This window comes from Amblyomma americanum, chromosome 1 (genome assembly GCF_052857255.1).
Source record: "Amblyomma americanum isolate KBUSLIRL-KWMA chromosome 1, ASM5285725v1, whole genome shotgun sequence".
Classification (NCBI taxonomy): Eukaryota; Metazoa; Arthropoda; class Arachnida; order Ixodida; family Ixodidae; genus Amblyomma; species Amblyomma americanum.
This window is the reverse complement of record NC_135497.1, coordinates 495,427,838-495,449,393: the sequence shown is the minus strand read 5'-3', so window position 1 is coordinate 495,449,393 and position 21,556 is coordinate 495,427,838. Positions and strand designations below refer to the sequence as shown.

Sequence of the window (21,556 nt, the reverse complement as noted above, 5' to 3'; positions counted from 1 at the left end):
GTCAATCATGATAAGCATATCTTGGGAGAGGTCCTAGCACACAAGAATGTCAAGTTTGAAAATTCGTCATGCCTGTCCTTGCACACAAGCACAACAAAATAATTATCTGGCTTCGAATTTCAGAGTACTTAGTGTGAAACACTTCATCAGCATGCTTCATTACTGTTTTCCGTAAGTTTCAGTTGTTGCTGTTGCATACAAACAGCAAAGCTTAGTTCCAATAACGAATAAACAAATATACTCACAGTCCACGGTCGTCCACGACTGCCTGCATGTTGTAGGATGCCCACATTTTGCGATTAATAAAGTCTCTGTACCCTTTTCTTGGTGCAGTGATAGGAATATGAGTGCCATCAATGGCACCACATATCTGTGGGATGTGGCACTTCTCAGAGAACCTCCTGCCAATCAATGTGGCCTCTTCAGTTGATGGCAGGTAGATAAATTTGTTTGAAAGGTGCCTTTTTACGGTAATGCAGAAAAGGTACAAAAATTTCAGCACAGTGCTTTTGTGAATTCCGAACTGATTTGCAACTACTCGGTACACACAACAGCTAGCCAGTTTGTACAGTGCAATTGCAATTCTTTTGTCAACTGGCACTGGCTCTCGAACGTAATTACATTCTGGTGACATAAATGGAGCAAGGGCAGCAACCAATTCACAGAAATTTACCCGTGACATTCTGAAGTTTTCTTTCCATTCACCATCGTCAAAGTTGGAGCAAACAATATTGTCCCACCAATCACTACTTCTGTTCTTCATCCACATGCGCCGCTTTGATGGTGGTGCCAAGGATTCCAGTCCTGCAAGATACCTGGTGTTATCAATTTGACACGCACTTTTTTTTTCACTACCTTTTTATGAATATGCACAAACTGCAGGCTAGTGCGTGGATATCACAGTCCTAAAAACGAGTGTCACAAAAGATGCCATGGTGCTACATAAGGTATTGGAAAGCATGAACTCTGGTGCTTGATTTTGAGTATTTCCAATTCGCTTGCTGCTGGCTTTTAGTGCAGTTATTAAAAGTAATCATTGAAAATACAGGATTGCATATTTCTTTAGGTTACTCCATCGTTATGAGGTTAATGAACTTATGCAGCACTTACCAAAATCCTGCTACGTTATATAATTAGTTTTACCACATTTGCTTGCATCCTGCTACCCTATGAAAACCAAGAAGCAATTTATGAAAACCTCGCGATTGATGAAGCGTTATAAAGTAACGATGTTTAATATTACGTAATGCGATCATTTGCAGCCGCGTCACCATGCTGTTCAGCACTACACCAAACACAGGAGAACGTATTCCCGTAACAGCGCAGTGCATGTTTGGTAACGAGCTGTACCCCCTTTGTAAAAGCAACGGAGCAACGGGGCTAGCTTCTCAGCCCCCTTACGGCACTCCTACTGAGTGAAAAGTCCCGAAAGGTGAGTACAGGGGTTCTCCTTACCTTACACAGAATTAGAGCTTAAGGTCTGCCATAAGTGTCATGCTACTCGGCTAACATGCAAAACGCGTTGAGCGGTTAGTTTTGGAAAAGGCGGCACTTCCGCACTCCATTTTTCGTCTCACACTCCACCGTTAAAACTCATGCAGCCTACTGTATTCGAGATATGTAGCTTGCGACTTTAGGAATGCCAAATCATCCGCTATATTAGTTTCTGCACTCCAGGATTAGCGAGGACAGGCGTAGAAGAATAGATACTAACCATACATGACGGCGACTTCGTGGACGGACCAACCGGCGGTGAGCGGTGTTCGGCTGTTTGATATACTCCGTATACGTTGACAACGAGCCCGGTAATGAATCACCGCGGCAGAGAGAAGCATATTATGAAAGCTTATCCATGACATCAAAAGGGTCATGAAATAAAGCTGATGGAGAGTGAGCATCATAATCAAAACAGCAGACGACATGGCCATTGCGAACGCGCGGGAACCCGCGGGCCAAAAACAGGAACCGGAAACTTGTACGATAACTGCGAACCTCGACGCTAGGCGCCGCTGCGATACTTACGCGCTTGAACAGAGTTCATGTAGACACCAATCGAGGCGAGTCAGAGGCGGGTCACCTAACCCGACGCTGACTCTACCCGGTCCTGTCGGGTTCATGTAGACAGGGCTAGAGATTATTTAAAACTAAAATAATAAAAAGAAAAAATTCTCGACCAAGCGGATTCGAACTAGGAACCTCTGGAATGCGAAGCTACTGCTATACCCACGACGCCATGAAGAACTTTTTTTTTCTTTATTGCCTGGCTTTGACACAGAAAATTGCACATAACAAACAATCAACAAAAGACAAACGCTATGTACACCCGACTCGAAGTCAGCCAGCATGAGTCTGGCTTCGTCAACTTAAAATTCACGCAGTGTACAGAGTGGCTCTAGTCTTGAGAGCCACTCCGGAGGCTCCGCTGCGGCCTTCTGAATGGCCAGAAACATGTCCATACTTTCTCGAAAGTAGATTCGGGCAGGTCTTGCGTCTCTGTCACAGTGAAAGCCTGCCATTCTCGAGCGCCATATACAGTGGAGGCCTATCAGCATTATTAAATCATAAGGCACCCCATCCTCATTTTCAACACATAAGTAACGGATGCCATACGGGTCTAGTGGAAATTCTTTCTTTAAGGTTCGCTGTAATACATCCCAAAAATAAACCCCTTCCCAACAGTGTAAAAATACATGGTCTATTGTTTCAGGCTTTCTGCAAATTAAACAGTGAGAACCCCAGGGTAAAAATAATTCCTTTCCCTCTAAAAATTTTTTAACCGGTAAGGTTCCGGTGTGCAGCTTAAAAAAGAAGGTTTTGGTTCCTGATGGCACATGCATGTTTTTAACTCTCTTTAAAACATATTTGCCTTGGCCTCCACTGTACAAGGCCCTGTACAAGGGCACCGGGAAAACTACATCGCACAAAGCACGGTACAGTTTCTTTCGTTTCACAGTCGACAGAAAGTCATTTGAAAACCGCGCGGAAAGAAACCTTACACTGGCTACGATTTCCCGGTAAAAACCGGTGACCCTACTGTAAACGTCAGCAGTTCCGACTATGTACTCTGGAAGCAGATGCCGCAGCCTAACTTGGCATATGGTACGCAAAAACGGGTCTCTTGTGTCCCGAAGAAACAAAAAACGATTGACCAGCTGTCTCAAAAACAAATGGCCCAGTCCCAGCCCGCCGTCTTGAACCCGTCGGAACAGGTTGGTCCGGCTGCAGCGCTCCCATTCAGACGACCAGACAAAGATGGCGAAAATTCGGTGTAGCTTTTGAATACTTAACCGTGAACAGTGCAACACCTGCATGACGTACCAGAGCCTGCTGATAAAGAACAAGTTGCAAACAGTGGCTCTGGCGAAAATGGACAAGGTCGTTCCTTTCCACTTATCAGCTCTTTCCCGTATCTCTTTAATCTGTCCTGTCCAATACTGTTCACTGTCACGGTAAGCAGCGAGTGGAACGCCCAAGTATTTATCTGGCATCGTCGTCCAAGGCACGCTGGCAAACCGCTCTCCGGCGTAGATGCCCACCTTCCGTGCCAAAGTCCGAGGCACTTCGACCAGTTAACCCCGCTTCCAGTAGCTTGGCTGAAATCTCGTACACATTGAACGGCCTCGCTTATGCCTCCCTCGTCAACGGCAAACACAGCAATGTCATCAGCGTACGCCAGAACCTTTACTTCGGCTGCTTGTAAACTGAATCCGGTAAACTTCTGTTTTTCAGTAGCTTCAAACAAAGGGTCTCCACATAAATACAAAATAAAAGGGGGCTGAGGGGACAGCCCTGGCGCACCGAACGCTGCACGCTAATGGGGGCCCCAGACTCTTGTTAACGATCAATTTCGTCGTGCAGTTCCGGTACGCCAGGGCCACACCCTCGCGAATAACAGAACCAACGTTAACATGGCTTAATACTGAAAACAAAAGTTCATGGGCAACGCAGTCAAAAGCCTTTTCTAAATCGATCTGAAGAATAGCCACCTGACCATTTGTGTCATCACAGGTTTCTAAGACACTGCGCGCAACGTGAATATTTGTAAAAATAGACCGCCCTTTAATCCCGCAGGTCTGTTGCGGACCAACTAAGTGATGAATCACGGTCTGCAGCCTTCGCGCCAAAATCTTCATAAAAATTTTGTACTCAACATTAGTGAGTGCTATCGGTCGGTATGCTGTCACCAGTCGTAATCTGTCTGTGTCGTCTGTTTTGGGAATCAGCACAGTATGGGACGACCCATAGGACGGAGGCAGTGCTTTGACTTTAAAGGCTTCGTTAAAGATTACCCTCAAGACCGGGGAAATTACATGTTTAAATTCTTTGTAGAATGCCGCGCTGAACCCGTCCGGTCCAGGCGACTTTCCTGGGTTTAAACTATCTATTGCTTGCTCGACTTCCTCTTGATTTATCTGCTGTTCTAATCTGTCTTTAGTTTCGTCGTCCAGACGCGGCATCTCGGCTAGAAACGCCTCCTTAAATGTGATAACATCTACCGGGTGCGATGCGAAGAGCGCCTGGTAATGCTCGAAAAAGGCTCCTTTGATGTGATCGATGTACGTTTTTGAAACACCTCCCCATTCTATTTCGTTAATGTGATTTCTATCGGCACGGGTTTTTCCCAAACCAAGTGCTCGTTTCGTTGGCGCTTCCCCTGCAGCCTTGTTTTCTGCCCTTGCCCTCACCAACGCTCCCCGATAACGTTCTTCTTCGATGATCTCTAGCTTTTGTTTGGTTTTTCTTATGTCCTCCATCCATTTACCAGGCGCTCGGCATTCCTGTTTCAACATCTTCTGAAGCAGTGTCTCTAGCTCAATTTCCTGTTGTTTTGCTTGATGACGTATACAAGTGGCTCTTTCTATTGCTTTTAATTTTAAAGTTTCCTTAGTGAGCTCCCACTGCTGCCATATCCTCATGTTGCTACTTGGTTCTATTTTTGCTACTTCTTCCCTTACAGCTCGGTTATAAAATTCGTCCTGAAGTAGCTTGTCATTCAACTTCCACATTTCCCATGAAAAACCATTCCCCTTCTTAATGAATCCTATGCAGCATTGAACCAAACAGTGGTCAGAAAATGATACCGGCATAACTACGTAACTATTGCATTTAGGTACAGTTTCCGCGGATGCATAAATGCGGTCTAGCCGTGCGTGACTTGTGCCCTCGAATCGTGTGTACCTTACAGCACGCGTTCCTTCAAGACACTCTGCTACATCCTCGAGGTTGCAGTTCACAATCATTCGTAACAACACTTCGGTGCTTTTGTCTCGGAAACCTCGGAGGCTTGTCTTGTCGCGCGCACTAAGGACACAGTTGTAATCGCCCATAACAATCAGCTGTCTGTCAGTGCGAAGCCGTTCTTCGACGCTTTCAAAAAACGCGGCTCGGTCATTAACCACATTAGGAGCGTAGAGGCAAACATTGCGCCAGTCTATGTTACTGAGCGAAAAATCGATGGACACGTGTCGACCCGACAAGCACGAATGATGACCGTGTGCATCTATTCCCGGCAACTTCTTAACAAAAAGAATACAGCCAGCCGATGTGCCTACAGCATGGCTAACGACGGCAAAATACCTAGACGTGAAACGTCGCACCATGCTCCCGGTCTCTTCCTCACCATCGACTTTAGTCTCCTGCACTGCCAGTATATCAATATCTTGCTCCGTTATAAGTCTGTACAGCTGGCTTTGTTTTCTTTTACCTGCCAGGCCTCTGACGTTTAGGGTGGCGACTTTAAACGGAGTTGCAGAAGCCATTTTAACTTAGGAAGAAGAGACCGAAAGCACGGTGCTTACCTCCCGCGCCCAGCATGTCGCTAGACGATGCCGTCGCCGCCGGTGTCATCCGGCGCGAGCACGTGCTCCTGGTCAGGAGGCGCCTTGTCGCCGCCACGATTCTCAGCCGGCACTTTTGGGCGCGGTCTCAGACCGGCCCGTCGTGCTTGGGGCGTCTTTGCCGGCGGTTCCCCGACGCTGGGCTCCGCTGCCTTCTCCCCGTCGGCCTTGGTCTCGGCGTGTGGCCGCTTCGCAGGTGTAGTCACGCCGACGTTCATGCGGGAGTCGTCCTTTTCGTCGTGGCTCTCGCTGGCGGCCTTCCGTTCCACGTGCACGGACGAGCTCGCTCCATCTTTGGGCGTTTCCACAGGCGTCGAAGATGGGTCAGTAGCTGGCGACCCGCTCTCCTGAGCCACAGCCGTGTCGGTGTTGCTACTCGCAACAGCTGGCTGCACCGCCACCCCCTCCGCTTTGCCCGTGTCGTCGGCACCGCTCGCTGCCTCCTCTGCTTCGACGACGTCCATCAGTTCTGCGGAGACGCTCGCTGCTACATGCCCGGTGGCCGACGCGTAGGTACGAACGCAGTCAGCCTCCGAGTGTCCATAGCGCCGGCATTTCGAACACCTGGGCACCTTGCAATCGCGGCGAACGTGCCCCGTGCCGCCGCAACGAAGGCACTGCATCGGCCGCCCGGGAACCACCACGAGAGCCAACTCGCCAGCGACTCGTACCTGGTGGGGCAGGTCGTCCACCTTCACACCTGGCTTCAGTTTCAGAAGCACGGTCCTCGTGGTGGACCCCTTCTCCTTCATGCCGGCGACGCGCCAACGCTCCCGGGTGACCTCGGTCACGTTGCCGAACGCCGCGAATGCCGTACGGATGTCCTCGTCGGCGACGCCGTGAAGCATCCAGTGGAGGCGCAGCTTTACCTGGTGGTCTTCTGGATCGAAAACAATGCAGCGGCGTCCCTTGACTTCCAGCTCCTTCGTGGCGGCCAGTTTCTTTGCGGCGTCAGCGGTGCTGAAGGTCACCGCCCACACGTGGTTTATCTGGTACGCCCCCAACGCCACGACGTCGGGGAGCGCACCAGCGTTGGCGAGGGCGTCCCTGAAGTCTTCGACCCTGTAGGGTCTCGCACGCACGTCCCCGTGCAGAAAAACCGTGTTTAAAACCACACGTCCGGTAGGCAGGGTAGGCAGGACGATCTCGTAATCCTTATCAGCGTCGCTGGCAAACCTGTTTCCGCGGCCGGCAACGGCCGCTATCGCCGCTCCGTGGGAGCTCATGATCCTGCGTCCGTCACGCTCGGTGGCCGGAAGTAGAATGAGACGACGCCACAAAGAACGAAGCGTTTCATTGTTTTCAGAGGTGCTGATAATGAGCACTCAGCAGTGTGATACTCGCGACAGAAGTAAAAAGCAGGCGACTTATGTGCGAAAACTCGGCCGGCGCGCTGCACCGGTCGCTGCTTGCGAATTGCAGCCCCACTGCAAGCAGGGACACACAGAGCAGCAAGCATCGCTGCGCCGCTCGACTCATGCACTCGAGCTCAAAGCGTACGCTTTGCCACTCGCAGCGGTCTGATTACTGCTTGGCTTGGTGTTGAAGTTCGCACCATAAAAGACAAAATAGCAATATTATCAGAAAGACCGTCTGCTGTACACGAGCAGCGACAAAGCATGCTTGAGCTAGTAGCGAGATTTCGGCAACGGCACCGCCTGCGGTCGCGCCAGGCGACGAACTGCGCTGCTGCCTGCAGCGCAGCGGACGCCGCTTCGCGAGTAGCCTGCGCTATAATATCTCTTAATATCGCTTTGCTGTTAACAGTATAATCTCACCATAAACTAAAATTATGGTCAATTTCCGCGACACCTTCGGCTGCGGAGCCAGCGGACGACAGGCGAGCCGGACGGCAACGGCGGGCCAGCGGGAGCTTGCGAGGCGATTCTGGCGAGAAATTTTGCTCGCATGAAAGTTGTTGCTTTTACCAGCAACTCGGTGTTGATCAACGATCCTCAGGAATGATAAATTTGGCACATTTCCCTGTCTCAGCGTTTATTTCTTACGTCAAAAACAATCTTAAGCTGATTTTTATTACGGCGGCGGACGGGATCCAGGCTGGCCTGCCGGCGAGCAGGCTCGGTTTATTTCCCGTTCGCACCAAAAAAGACAAAACAGCCATGCTATCAGAAAGGCCGCCTGCTATATTCGAGCAACGACAGCATGCCTGCGCAACAGCCGCGCTTTCGGCAACGACGCCGCCTGCGGGAGCGCCAGTGCGACGAACTGCGCTGCTTCCCGGCTGCCGTGCTCGTCGCTAAGCCTAGCTGGTTTCGCATCGATGCCGCAGCTCGGGGCGCTTTGGAACTAGCCAGCGCCGTAATAAAGAAACTTCTCTAGTCTCTCCTTTACTGCCAGCCTGTCCCTTAATAAAATAAAGTTATGCTCGATTTCCGCGACGCCTTCAGCAGCGGATCTAGCAGACGTCAGGCGAGCAGCACGAAGCAGCAGCAGCAGCAGCAGCAGGCGGCTGAAATTTGCTTGTATCGTAGTTATCACTTCAACCAGCACCTTGGCATTGGCCAACGATCCTCAGTAATGATACTTTTTTGGACATTCATCTATCCCAGAGCTTGTTATTAACTTAAACAAACAGCACTAGAGCGGAATCGGGTTCGTGTCTGGTGAATGTTTTAGCTCGGCGAGCGATCTCGCGTCGACACGGTCAACAGACTGGGTTTGTCGGCGTCGCGGGCGTCAAAGCACGTAACACTACGAAGACATCTGGTCGTCGGACGCGTTGGTGTCGTTGTCGGCCTAGTGTGACAGCTTGGTCTGCCACAGACACGGTGTGCCGACCCGGTCGGCCGATCATCGGTGTCGTTGTGTCTGCATCGGCGTCGTGTCGGGCTAGTGTGACAGACTTCTTAGGAAAGGCTGCAAGTGCCATTATTTTTTTCTCTGTCAGCAGAGCAAAAACACTGCAGTGTGCAATTTTGAATAACTGAGTAAAAATATTATGTTATCGTAACTATTTGAAAAATGTGATTATCCCTGTTATAATTACGGTCGGTTGATAGCAGCCTGTACTGTGGCCTGACCCCATCGAGAATTTTCAATAAGAATCGCGTCGTTGTTCTGAAATCCAGAGGGTAGCCTAACTTTCAGAGGGGGCAGCCTTCTGTTATTTTGGCAAATCGTCGACTGTTGTGAAAACATCGCGATCGAATGAGGAGGAGTTCGCGATCGCGATGTGACGCGTTTTTCGGTCTCTTGGATATAAATGGTCCACATGTCGGTTCCCACACATATCACAGCCGACCACGATTGTACCTTCGACGAAAATCCTGCGACAAAAAAAAAGCGTTGACGGAACGGATGTCTCGAGTACGCCACAATTAATACGGGCTGTTCCTACTGCAAGATATCTGCGTGTTTTTCTACAAGCATGCATGCCTGTACCGCCGCACGCGATTCGATGACAGGCGCTGTCGAGCGCGCCAATCGGAAAGCTGGGACCATCCGCCTCGCTCGCAAGCGCCAAAGTGATCGTACAACACCTTTCCGCCTCACGTCCGCCTGGCGGCCGAAAACTGGCGGACCGCTCGCGAAGCGGACCTGGCGGAAGGCGCTCCGAAACGATCGTACAACGGCCCTAATGATCCCTGGCTCCGGACAGGACTGAACCTACGTTTAATTCTACAACTTCATTCAATGCGGCTAGTCTAGCGATGTTGCTCGAAGAACTACCGGGAATCACATGTCACAGTGCTTATTGAGGTTATCGGGACAGATGGCGTGTATACAGGATTAGAAGTGGACACGTACCATGCTTTTGTGGATTGGCTGGCATAGCAGAATTGGGTGTGGGGTTCCTCATCAATCAGGATATATAGCTGGCTAGATAGAGAACTTTTGTAGTGTTAGCGATAGGGTGGTAGTAATCGTAATCAACTTAATAAGGCACAAGCAAAGTTGTGTTGGCATACGCGCTTAGATACAGCCGTGATGACCAAATCGTCGGAAGTATATATGAAGTAACAGTAGCTTGGTTTGGGCTAGTTGGTAACGTGGTGGCTTTTCGAAATATAAAGTGTCAAGTTAGCGCCTGTCCTGTCCACTTCTGTGTCGTCCGTGTCCTTTTTGCGCTATGTTTTCTAAGTATATATGAACACGTGGAATCGGCAGTAAGCAAGTAAATACACAGTACAGTGTACTGATGAGTAACTTCAATGAAGCACGCTGGAGATCAGGCACTACGCGATTATGGCACAGGCCTTAGGAATAAAAGGGGAGTCATTAGTACAATCCGAAGATAGAAATAATTTGCGGATCATGAATACCTTCTTCCGCAAACGAGACAACAGTAAGTAGGCGTGGTAGAATCCCTAATGGTAACAGTAAAAATGAAATATACTTCATACTATGCGCTCAACCTGGCATCGTTCAGGATGTGGCCGTCCTCAGAAAGGCGCGCTGTAGCGATCACAGAATGGTAAGATCTCGAATTAGCTTAGGTTTGTAGAGAGAAGGGCAGAAGCTAGTGAAGAGGAAGTCCATTAAAGAGTTAGTGGTAAGAGGGAAAGTGGAGTAATTCAGTATATCGCTGCAGAGCCGATATTAAGGTTTAACTCAGAACGACGCCCTTAATGCTACTGCTAGGAACGATAATCGCACAGCTATCGTTGCAGAGTGAGCACCAGAGATAGGCGGTAGGACGGTTCGACAGGATACAGGCAAGCTTTGAGGACCAGGCACCGAACTTCAGAATAGTGATAGATGTAACGTTAAGGTACAGGGAGAGTGCAGATTGGGTCAGGGAACACACGAAGTTTACTTATCATAGCCGAAGTCAAGACAAATAAATGGGTCTAGGCAAGGCACTTATCATGCCGCCTGTGCGAAATTGGCAGTGACTGCAAATCCTCGGTCCGCGCTATGTGTGCTTCACAGCTATGGGTTACATTGAGGCGTCGGTCTGTTTTTCAGTATACGCTTTGCATCCCAGCAGCATTCAGCATCCTTGGGAGCAATATCACAGTCCTTTCCACGCTGGTTCACGCGGCAGAAAGAGCCGGGAGCGGCCAGTATAGGTGCAGTGTGCTGCAGGAGAGGCGCACAGGGCGCATGCATAGCAGCAAGGCGGAAAGTTTATACTCCGACGCGTTTATACTCCGACGTAGCGCGCGCGCGCGGCACGGAGACGTCACATCGCAATACGCGACCCTCTATACTCCAGCGGCGCCCGACCGCCAGCGTGTTCGGCGGCGTCCGGCGCGGTCTGACGGCGCCCGGCGCGAAATGCAGCCGGATGCGTTTCTCGCGGGCCGCGCCCAGGTAGTTCGCACTGCGCGGCCTCTCGTCGTTGCTTCTCCTCTACTAGCACAAGATTGCCGCCTACAGCGAGACCATGACGGACCTCACGAATTCCGTGAGAGAGAGATTTTTGGACGCCATGCGGCAGCATTCTTGTGTCTTTGACACGAAACGTATGGACTACCGCGACGTGGAGCGAAAAAAGAACGCCTGGGAGCAAATCCGCTTGCACGCAGGCCTCTCGACAGGTGCGTCAATGCTGCATACACGTGTGCATACATCTTCGGATCCGGTACGCATATGTCAGTGTGTGTGGTTTTTGTCTTGCTTGTTTTGTTTCAGTGGAAGATTGCCATAAACAATGGAAGCGATTAAGGGACCGGTGCACGCGGGAGCTCAAAGCTATAGAAGGTAGCCAACGGAGCGGCAGCGGCTATGTGTCCCGCAGAACATGGGAATTCACCGAATCCATGGCTTTCTACAAGGATTGCGGCCGCCCGAGGAAGTGAGTTTTTATGCATTGTCAGAGTTCTGCGACACCGTCAATAGCTGTTTAGTACTGTGGTCACCGTAAATGCTGATCATTTTAATCACGTGTTTGCTATTTTTCCCGAAACAGCAGTATTTGATTCGCTGGATTGGATCCAGTGTACTCCTTCCTCACACGACGCTACTGTCATGCGGTGCAGGCAACCTAGCTTACGAGTCTTTTTTTGGCGGCCGCAATCTGGATGACATTTTGCATTTTTCAAGTGTGCGTCAATAATACTTTTTTTGTGTGTTAATAAAAATGTTGTGTTTACTATAATTGGAAACACATGCAGTTTTTTTTTTCTTGCACAGTATTTGAGTGAATAAAGCAAGTCAGTCACATTTCTGTACATGTTGCCCCATTGGTTAAGAGTCCTTTGCAGAAAACAGTATATAAAGAAAAAATTCATTGAATAATAATCAGTGATAAAAATGCAAGAGAGGCCTGCCCATGTGCCCTACAATATTATTTATCCTTGGCACTTTCCAGCATGCACAGCAAGTGCCACTAACGGCTGAGTGATGTTGGTACACAAAACGAAATTTTTCAGCCTTGCCAGTGTGGGCCTGGTATCTCTCAATCAGTGTAAACTGCTACTTTGCAGAACTACATGCAGCCTGAACGCTGCTTCCTCTTCTGGTGATGGCGACACTGTGGAGGACATCCTCATGACCATGCAGAGCAGTAGATCGTCATCACCGATGACAGAGAGTTCCTTGGATGCCACATTGCATGCAGGTGCATCGACACCATTACTGCCAACATCACCTTTGCAACCACGAGCGTTCATCACAGCGGCAACAAGACATCTCGCTGAAGGAGACAAACCTGAAGCCAAGAAACAAAAAAAAACAAAAGAAAAAAATCTGATGCATTTGAGGAAGACCTGCTTATGCAGCTTATTTCGGAATATGAAGAAGAGATAGATTGATTTTATTTTGATTCGATATTGGGCAGTTTTCAATCTTCCTTTTAATTGAATGCATGATCTGGGAGGAATGGAGCAGTAGGGAAATACATGGACTAAGGAAAGAAAACACACACACAAGTGCCAACCAGAGGTAAAATCTTGGAGCGCGAGCAAAAATCCAAAGCCATGTGTTTGACATTCAGCACTGGCAGCCAAGGAAACGAGCACAGATGGATCTAAACATTCAAGAGAAAAAGGGCCCGATGTACCAGTAACGTGGTTGAGCAGTACATCGAGCTCTTTTTCTCTTCAATGTTTAGATCCGTGTGTCCTCATTTCCTTGGCTGCCAATGTCAAGCATGTGCCCTTGGATGTTGCTTACGCTCCAAGATTTTACCTCCGGTTGGTGCTTGTGCGTGTTTTCTTTCTTTAGTCCATGTCTTTCCTGTCTAACCCATTGTTTTTGTCTTTGGATGTGGTATGTATTGTGATTTTTGATCTCATTTTATAACTGATTTTTTCTTTCCATGTGATATGTATTGCTATATTTGATCTCATTTTTATACTAAGGTATGAGCTCAATTTGTAATCCTTTACACAGAATTTTGAGAGTCAGTACATGAAGTGAAATATTTAATTTTGTGCCATTTTTTAGAGCATCATTGTGATGAAAAACTGGGCATTGTTCAGTGCAATGCTATTGTTTCACTTATTCGCACACTGTTATACAGCACAATGTTCTAAAGTTCAATTGTGATTGAGTGACTTATTCTCAGTTTCTTTTTTTTAACACGTACTAGAGTTGTCAACAATTTTTACCAACATTACAAAAGAGTCCTCCATTGAAATAAAAGCTTTGTCATCTAAGAGAAGGCTACAGCTTTACTAATGGGTGCGTGACTGCAGGTACTGTTCTCGACTTTTGTATTATTTGTATTATGAAAGTATGTAGAGATGCCAAAGCATGCAAATCGACCTCCATTGAGACTAGAGATTGGAATAATTTTAATCAAAGGCAGACAAATTATGTGACCTGTATCAAAAGGAATAACACGATGCAGCACATGATACGCAACTTGCAACCATGTTACTGAACCACCTGTACTGTGCAGTTTATATGAAAATGACGGTGGAACTTCAAAAAATAATTGTATTAATTTCTCCCCATTGAAACTTGCACTGCAGCATACTTTTGGCTCACATGTCTAAGAACGGTCGCAGTTGTTTCCTTGTGTAAAAGGAGTTTGATATAAGGTACCACTCTCTTGTAGAGGAATACATTTGGCGTGGTGAAAAAAGTGTCTCAGTGAAGGCTTAAGAGATCAAAATGGATGCAAGGTCATGAAAGAACTTAAAGCTTGGCAAATAAATGAAAGAAGGCAAATGCATGGCTGATTTTTTAAATGCAGTCAGTTTAGCATCCTGACCAAACAAAACATTCAGAGAAGCTCAGGCTACTACGAAGACCATACAGCCTAATGAGGTCACGAAGAAAAGTTTGGCTCGTTTATTTATTCATTCAAACAACTAACCAACTACACATGGAGTATTAAGTAAACAGAACGTGCATGAAATCATCGAACATATGAGCAAAAAATGTTTTACACTAGAAAAAGTTATACAGTGGATAGTAAGAATTAACAAGCAAGATATGCTTGAATTTAAAGAAACTTTAAAATGTTAAAAATGTGGCTACATAGTAATGGTTCAAAAACCTGCATATTATTCAATGAAAACGCAATTGCATACATTTCATGTACTACTGGGGACGGAAGTTTCCGGGACGCAAATATTTGGGAAAAGGTTATTGTAGCTCCACCTTGCTACCCAGGCGTCTGATATTGTATGAAGGCACTAAAGGCCTAAATGCTCCTTGCTCTCTTAACAGCATCAGGCGACTGGGTAGTGGGATGGAGCTGCAGTAAATGTTTTTCCTAGAACTCGCGTCCCGGAAATTTTTGTCCCCAGTAGTACATCTAAGATAGCAATGGAGACCTGGAAAGGATGAAAAAGAAATTTAATATTACACAAAGAAGAAACCGTGAGTGTTCGCCCTTAATTCGTTTTCAAATTTTTCTGTGTTGCAGTTTAGTGCTTTATTTTGTTTTCGACATGTGGTATTTACAGTACTGAACATGGCCTTAACCTTATCGCTCATGGCTCCCTACTCAAAACATTGGTTATTGAATGCACGCAGTAAGTTCCTTACAGTCAGGCAATGAAAGACAGCACGATTAAGACAGAAAAGCAATTTCACGTATGCATTAAAGCGGTACTAGCTCCGCCTGACAACACTCATCTGCCATGGTAATGAGCCTTCAGGAGACATGAAGTAGTCTGCAATTTCATCTCTCATTGCCATAGCAGCTGAGCTAGGTCGGTGGCTTGATGGTGATGCAGTGGCACCAATTTGGGCAACCGTGCGCCTCCATTCCCCATCCTGCACAGTTTCCTCACTTGGCCTGTCCCCGTAATTGTCAGGGCAGTATGCATTGTCAGCCATGAGGAAATTATGAAGGACCATGGCTGCTTCTATCATAGAGCTGAGGAGCTCTGGCTTGGCCTCCACGGTACCCAAAAACACCCGCCATTTAGAAACTAAAATGCCAAAAGCATTTTCAACTCACCTGCAGGCTCTTGAGAGGCGATAGTTAAGTACCTTTTTTCTTCCTCCTAGTTTCCTGCCAGGGTAGGGGCGCATCATATAAGTTTGCAGAGGGAATGCTGCATCCCCAACCAAACAAACTGGCCAGCTAGAAACTCCTGAAGGGAGTCGCAGGGTTCCCTCTTCGATGGCTTTCTTGAGATCGCTATCTCTGAAAAACGCACCATCTGAAAGCCGGCCTTGAGCTCCAATGTCAACCATAATAAAGCGGTAACTGGCATCTGCAACAGCAAGTATTAGCAGTGAGTGGTACCCCTTATAGTTGAAAAAGTCTGACCCACTGTAGTCTGGGCATTTGATAGCGAAGTGTTTGCCATCAATATTTCCTATCGCATTTGGGAAATTCCACTTATCTGCATATTGCTCTCTTATATTTTCCCACTCTCTCTGACTTGGACACCTAAGTACAACAGTCTTCAGGCAATCATAGATTGCTGGAAGTGTCTCCTTTATGATATTTGCCACTGTGGATGCATGAATCGTGTAGCTCATTGCGATGTCTTGTATCGATCCGCCAGTGACCAGGAATCTACAAAAGTATGTTGACAGAACAAGCGCTTCATATTAGTGTTAAAATACTTATCGCAATGAACTTTATTGCTGCAAACATCTGTTATAGGGTGAAAAATGCATGCAGCATATTTCACAATCAGGACTAAAAACAACAGTTACAGTGCCATAGGGAATAGCAAGGAACTAGAGTTGTGTTGTTTTGTGTTGGGTTTTATGGCACATAGGCAGCTAAGGCCATCATGCGCCAAGCACAAGGTATAGAATTGCTTTTCTACAGATTATTTTGGAGTATAAAAAAGAGGCGATGGTGCAGATGACTTAAAAAGATTGTACTGCCTAGTAATAAAAGGGAAGAAATTTGGAAATGGCTAATGGTAAAAGCCTTAAAGATGGTCAGGCTGCCTAAGCGACTTTCCTTGGCTAGCAAGGATCCTGAGGCTCCCAACCAATCAAATAAACAGCCTCAGCCTACTTCTCAAGAATGAGAAAGTGGCTGAGGTATATCATGTATAAAGGCGATCCAGTGGTTAAAAAAAAAATTACAGCTTTTCAAGTACGCCTGCTGCTTTTAAAAAGCTAAAAATGGAAGGTATGTTAACAATGGCATTATCAGCTAAAAGCAATGTAGGGTGGAAAGGAATGCATTCATGATAAAATTGAGTGAAGAACTTTTTTCTTAGTTTTTCTAGTTTTATACATGAGAATAAAATGTGGTTAATTGTAAGTTCACCACCGCATTCTTCGCAAACAGGTTTATCTTGTTTTGTTAGCAGGAAGTTGTGCGTAAGGTGCGTGTGGCCTATTCTGAGACGGCATAAAATCACTTCTTTAAAACGTTCTTGGTGCACACATGACTTAAATTCACCTAAAATCGGCTTTATTAAGTTTAGTTTATTATTCAATTCGCTGTTCCAAGCCGATTGTCATTTTTTCCTTAACTTCCTTTGTACTAATTTCATGCAGTCATTCAAGGGTATATTTACTTTTTTTATTTCCTTGCCACGAGCTTGAGCAGCACAGAAATCTGCTCGCTCATTGCCTTTTATGCCGACATGACTCGGGACCCAGCAGAGTTTAATGTTTTGTCTTCTAGCTGTGGCTGTTACTATGTTGTGTATAATGTCACCAAGTATAGGAGTGATTGCGTTTCTTGAGTGGAGGGCTGTAAGTATACTTAAAGAGTCTGTGTAAATAATAGCGTTTTCGAGGTTCTCGCTGAGTATTTTTTCTACGGTCACATATACTGCGTAACATTCTGCAGTGAAGATGGATGCGCACTGTGGAAGTCGTATTGTTGTCTCCGAATTCCCTCGCACCACTGCACTTCCTACATAAGTATCCGTTTTCGAACCGTCAGTATAAAAGGCTGTGAAACCATTGTATTTTTCCTCAAGTGCCAGAAATTCTTGTACCATTTGGAGTTGTGGAGTTTGCTTTTTGCGGAACTGTGTGAGAGTGAAATCGCAGAATGTAGGAAAATCATACCATGGAGGCAGTGGACCTCGTCTTTGCGCAATGCTGGGTAATGTGTTCAGTATGCCGAGATTCTGACAGATCTCTTCAAAGCGCAAGAGCAGTGGCCTGGTGGTTTGCGGTTTGTTGTTAAAGATTGTTCTGGATGGACACTTTGTAACTATTTCATAACAGATGTGCTTTGGAAGGGAACGGATTTTTAGGACGTATGAGCATGTAAGCATGCTTCTTCTATCTGTAAGTGATGGTTCGTTTGTTTCGACATAAAGACTGTTTATGGGCGACGTCCTGTAAGCGCCAGTGGAAAGACGCAACCCCAAATTATGCACTGGATCTAGTCGTTTCAAGTAGGATGGCCTTGCAGAACCATACACCAGGCAGCCATAGTCTAAGCAGGACCGTACCACAGAGCGATAGATGTGTAGAAGGCTTGCCCTGTCAGAACCCCAGTGTTTGTGTGAAAGCACTTTGAGTATATTCAGCGATCGAGAAGCTTTCTTTTTCATGGCATTTATGTGAGGTAGAAAAGTTAGTTTTCGGTCAAATGTTATGCCTAAGAATTTGTGTTCAGTTTTTAAAGGTAACTGGCTTTCGTTTAGGTATAATGTGGGGCCTGTCTGTAGACCCCGTTTCAGTGAAAAAAGTAAGGCCACTGTTTTCTGTGGAGAGAACTGGAAACCATTCCTGTCTGCCCATGTTGCCAGTTTATTTATTGTTAGCTGTATTTGTCTTTCGCAAGTGGATATGTTTGAGGATGTACATGCTATATGAAGATCGTCAACATAAACAGAATACATAATGGACCTTGGGATTATTTTCCTAATAGAATTCATTTTTACGACAAAGAGAGTTGTACTTAAAATACAGCCTTGGGGTACCCCATTTTCCTGAATAAAATTCTTTGAAAAGGTCGAGCCTAAGCGCACATGGAATGAGCGATTGGATAAAAAGTCTTTTATGCAATTTAACATCCTGCCGCGGACGCCAAGCTCGGCAAGGTCTTGCAGAATCCCAAACCTCCAGTTTGTGTCGTATGCCTTTTCTAAATCAAAAAAGACTGCAAGACATTGTTGTCTGTGTATAAACGCATCTCTGACAGTATTTTCAAGGCGGACTAGGTGATCTGTGGTGCAGCATCCTTTTTTAAAACCACATTGATGGCTGTCGAGAAGTTCACGGGATTGAAGGACAAAAGTTAATCTTATGTTTAGGACACTTTCAAAGGACTTGGCGAGGCAACTGGTAAGGGCTATGGGTCTATAACTGTTCGGAGCGGTTGGTGGCTTCCCGGGTTTAAGAAACGGCACAATAATAGCTTCCTTCCAAGCTTTGGGTATTTTTCCTGATACCCAAACTTTGTTAAAAAACTTTAGAAGCGCCTCTACGGCAGGTTCAGAAAGATGGGCTAGCATTTGGTAATGTATTTGGTCTGGGCCGGGGGCGGTATGTTTTCCGGCAGAAAGTACTGTTTGGATTTCTTGTATTGTAATTAAACTATTGTACGGTTCGTTTGTACCGCAGTCTGTCGGCAGTCTTTGTTTCTCTGCTGTCTTTTTGTATTTTAAAAATGAATCGCTGTAGTGGGATGAGCTGGAAACTTCGGAAAAATATTCGCCGAAAATATCTGCCTGTTGTTCTAGACTAGTCTGTACACCGGGGGCGGTAAGAAGGGGGACTGTGAACGGAGAGTAGTTGCCTTTTAGCTTTCTGACCTTCTCCCACATTTGTTTTGATGTGGTTGAGTTGTTTATCGACGACACGTAATTTTTCCAAGAAGATTTTTCTGCACTACGACGGATATAACGAGCTTTTGCTCTCGCCTTTTTAAATTTTATAAAATTCTCCTGTGTGGGGTATCTGCGAAAAATGCCCCAGGCTTTGGTTTGTTTCTTTTTTGCTTCTTTACATTCTTTTGTGTACCAGTATTTGTGATTTTGTTTTACTATTCCAGAGGATTGAGGAATAGCTTGCCGTGCAGCGGCAATAATACAGTTTGTGAGACATTCGTTTAGTTCGTCTACACTCCCGTCGTCAGAAACTATTCTATCTAGGCTGGCTTTTTCACGGAACAGTGCCCAGTCGGCTAAGTGCAGTTTCCATTGTTGTGGTTTAGTTGGGATTACTTCGGGTGAATGTGCTAAGCTAATTAGTATGGGTAGATGATCACTTCCATATGGGTTATCTAAGACATCCCAATTAAAATCTGTAAAAATCGAGGACGAACTAAAAGACAAATCTATGCAACTGAATTTTCCTGAGCTAGGGGAACAATAGGTTTGTTTGCCAGTGTTCAGGAGGCAAAGGTTATTGGAGAGTATAAAATCCTCGATCAGTTGGCCTCTAGTGTCGGTTTTGTTACTGCCCCAAAAACTGGAGTGGGCGTTAAAATCTCCGACCATCAAAAACGGTTCTGGTAGTTGCACTAAAAGGTCTTGTAAGTCTTGGAGTGTTATTTTAAAATGTGGATCAATATAAACGCAGCACACTGTGAGTGTTTTAAATGTGTGCAGGATGGCCGCCACAGCTTCTAATTTGATTTTAAGCTTGTGTTCTCGGGCTGCGATTCCACTGTTAACAATGATGGCTACGCCACCCGAAAGCCGGCTCACCTGCTCTCGGTCACGGCGGAAGACCTTATAGTGTTTTAGAATGTTTTCGTGTTTAAAGCCTAAATTTGTCTTCTGTAAACACAAGGCGACAGGTGAGTATGTGGCTAATATGTCTTTTATGTCGCTTAGGTTATGTAAGAGTCCCCTACAGTTCCAGTGTATAAAAGCCATGTTGTATTATGTGGGTACTGAAAGGAACTAGGTTGGGTTTTCAGGCGCCCTTATTCGGGGCTTTTCTTTTTTGTTTCGGTCTATGGAGCCCCGCCGCCCTTTCGACGTCGACGCCTTAGGACTACTTTGACTTGTGTCCATCGTGTCCATCGCATCCTCCGACACGCTGGACGAACGTGCAAGCCGCACGTTTGTTTTCATGTTCGGCCTCTCCGTGTGGGGAGGGACCTTGGGGTCCGCGGACCTGGAGGTCCGCGCGTCCTGTTTTGTGGGTGGTGGCGCAGCGCTAGCTGCTGCCACCTTGGGCACGGGTGGCCCCACTACAGGCTCACTGCGTGTGGCCTGAGTGGGAGCCAAAAGCGGCTGTGGTGCTGTGCCCCTTTGCACCACATCGGAGAAAGTAGGTTTGTGTATTGAAGCTACCCTCTTTCGCGCTTCCCTAAATGTTATGTTTTCTTTGACTTTGATTGTGACAATCTCCTTTTCTTGTTTCCAAACTGGACATGTGCGTGAGTATGCAGAATGGCTGCCCTCACAATTTACACATAGGTGTGGTTCAACTGCACAGTTTTCGGAATCGTGTTCATGGGAAGAGCATTTAGCACATGTGAGTTGGCCCCGGCAACTCTGAGAGCTGTGGCCGTAACGTTGGCATTTGAAGCAGCGTCGTGGGTTTGGTATGTACTGTCTTAGTTGGAGCTTTATGTAGCCTATTTCTACGGAGTCGGGGAGGATACTAGATGCAAATGTCAGGACAATGTGCTTTGTGGGGATTTCTTTATTATCTCGTCTCATTTTTATCCTGTACACGTTGGTCACGTTTTGCTCCTTCAAACCTTCCAGAAGTTCTTCATCAGTTACATATTTGAGGTCATCATCTGAGATAACTCCCCTAACAGTATTCAAAGATCGGTGTGTGCTGATTGTGACCGGTATATCTCCGAATGACTTCACTTCTGACAATTTCTCTTGTTGGTGGTTGTATAAAACTTCTAAAAGAAGGTCTCCGTTTGCTAGTTTTTTGATCTTGTACCCTTCTCCTATGGCACTTGTTAAAGTCCTGGTAACAATGAATGGTGACACTTGTCTAGCAGTTTGTTCCTCGTGTTCGCTGTGAACAACGTGGAATCGAGGGAAGCTTGTAGCGTTTTTTTTTTGAAGAATTTATCTGTCTCGGTGCGCCCTCTTTTTCGAGGAAGATCGGGTTGAAAAAAATGAGAAGCCATGGAATGCGTTCTTTGTTCGGCAATGGTGGCAGCCACCCACCATGGAGCCCTACATGGGGACGGGACAGGTGCCTTTAAAAAGCCCTGTCTGCGCCAGCTGTACACCATCACTATAACCAAATATGGCGTAACAAAGGTTTGTCAGCCACACAAGGTTAACCCTCGCCGCCAGGAAAAAGGAAAAAACCAAGAAGTGAGTGGGAGACAGGAGAGTTGTGAGAAAGGGGTAGGAAAGTGAAAGATGAAGTGGAGAATAGGAAAAGGCGACTGCCGATTTCCCCGGTCGGGTCAGGCCGAAGGTGCCGTCTACAGGAAGCTGGGGCCGAAGTGGTGTGTTGCCTCCGCCGAGGGGCCTTAAGGGTCC

At 46.6% G+C, this 21,556-nt stretch overlaps 2 protein-coding genes across 2 annotated transcripts; both read right to left on the bottom strand.

Moving 5' to 3' along the window:
- Positions 1-389: 389 nt before the first annotated feature.
- Positions 390-2,096, bottom strand: LOC144127727 (uncharacterized). Its single transcript, XM_077660630.1, has 3 exons — positions 1,715-2,096; positions 470-804; positions 390-401 (listed from the first exon to the last, which is right to left on the bottom strand). Exons 1-3 carry the CDS (start codon positions 1,926-1,928, stop codon positions 390-392), a joined length of 561 nt encoding a protein of 186 aa, XP_077516756.1. The 5' UTR covers positions 1,929-2,096.
- Positions 2,097-4,817: 2,721 nt separating this feature from the next.
- Positions 4,818-7,086, bottom strand: LOC144105376 (uncharacterized). The gene has a single exon (XM_077638508.1). The coding sequence runs from the start codon at positions 7,061-7,063 to the stop codon at positions 5,819-5,821; it is 1,245 nt and encodes a 414-aa protein (XP_077494634.1). The 5' UTR covers positions 7,064-7,086; the 3' UTR covers positions 4,818-5,818.
- Positions 7,087-21,556: the final 14,470 nt, after the last annotated feature.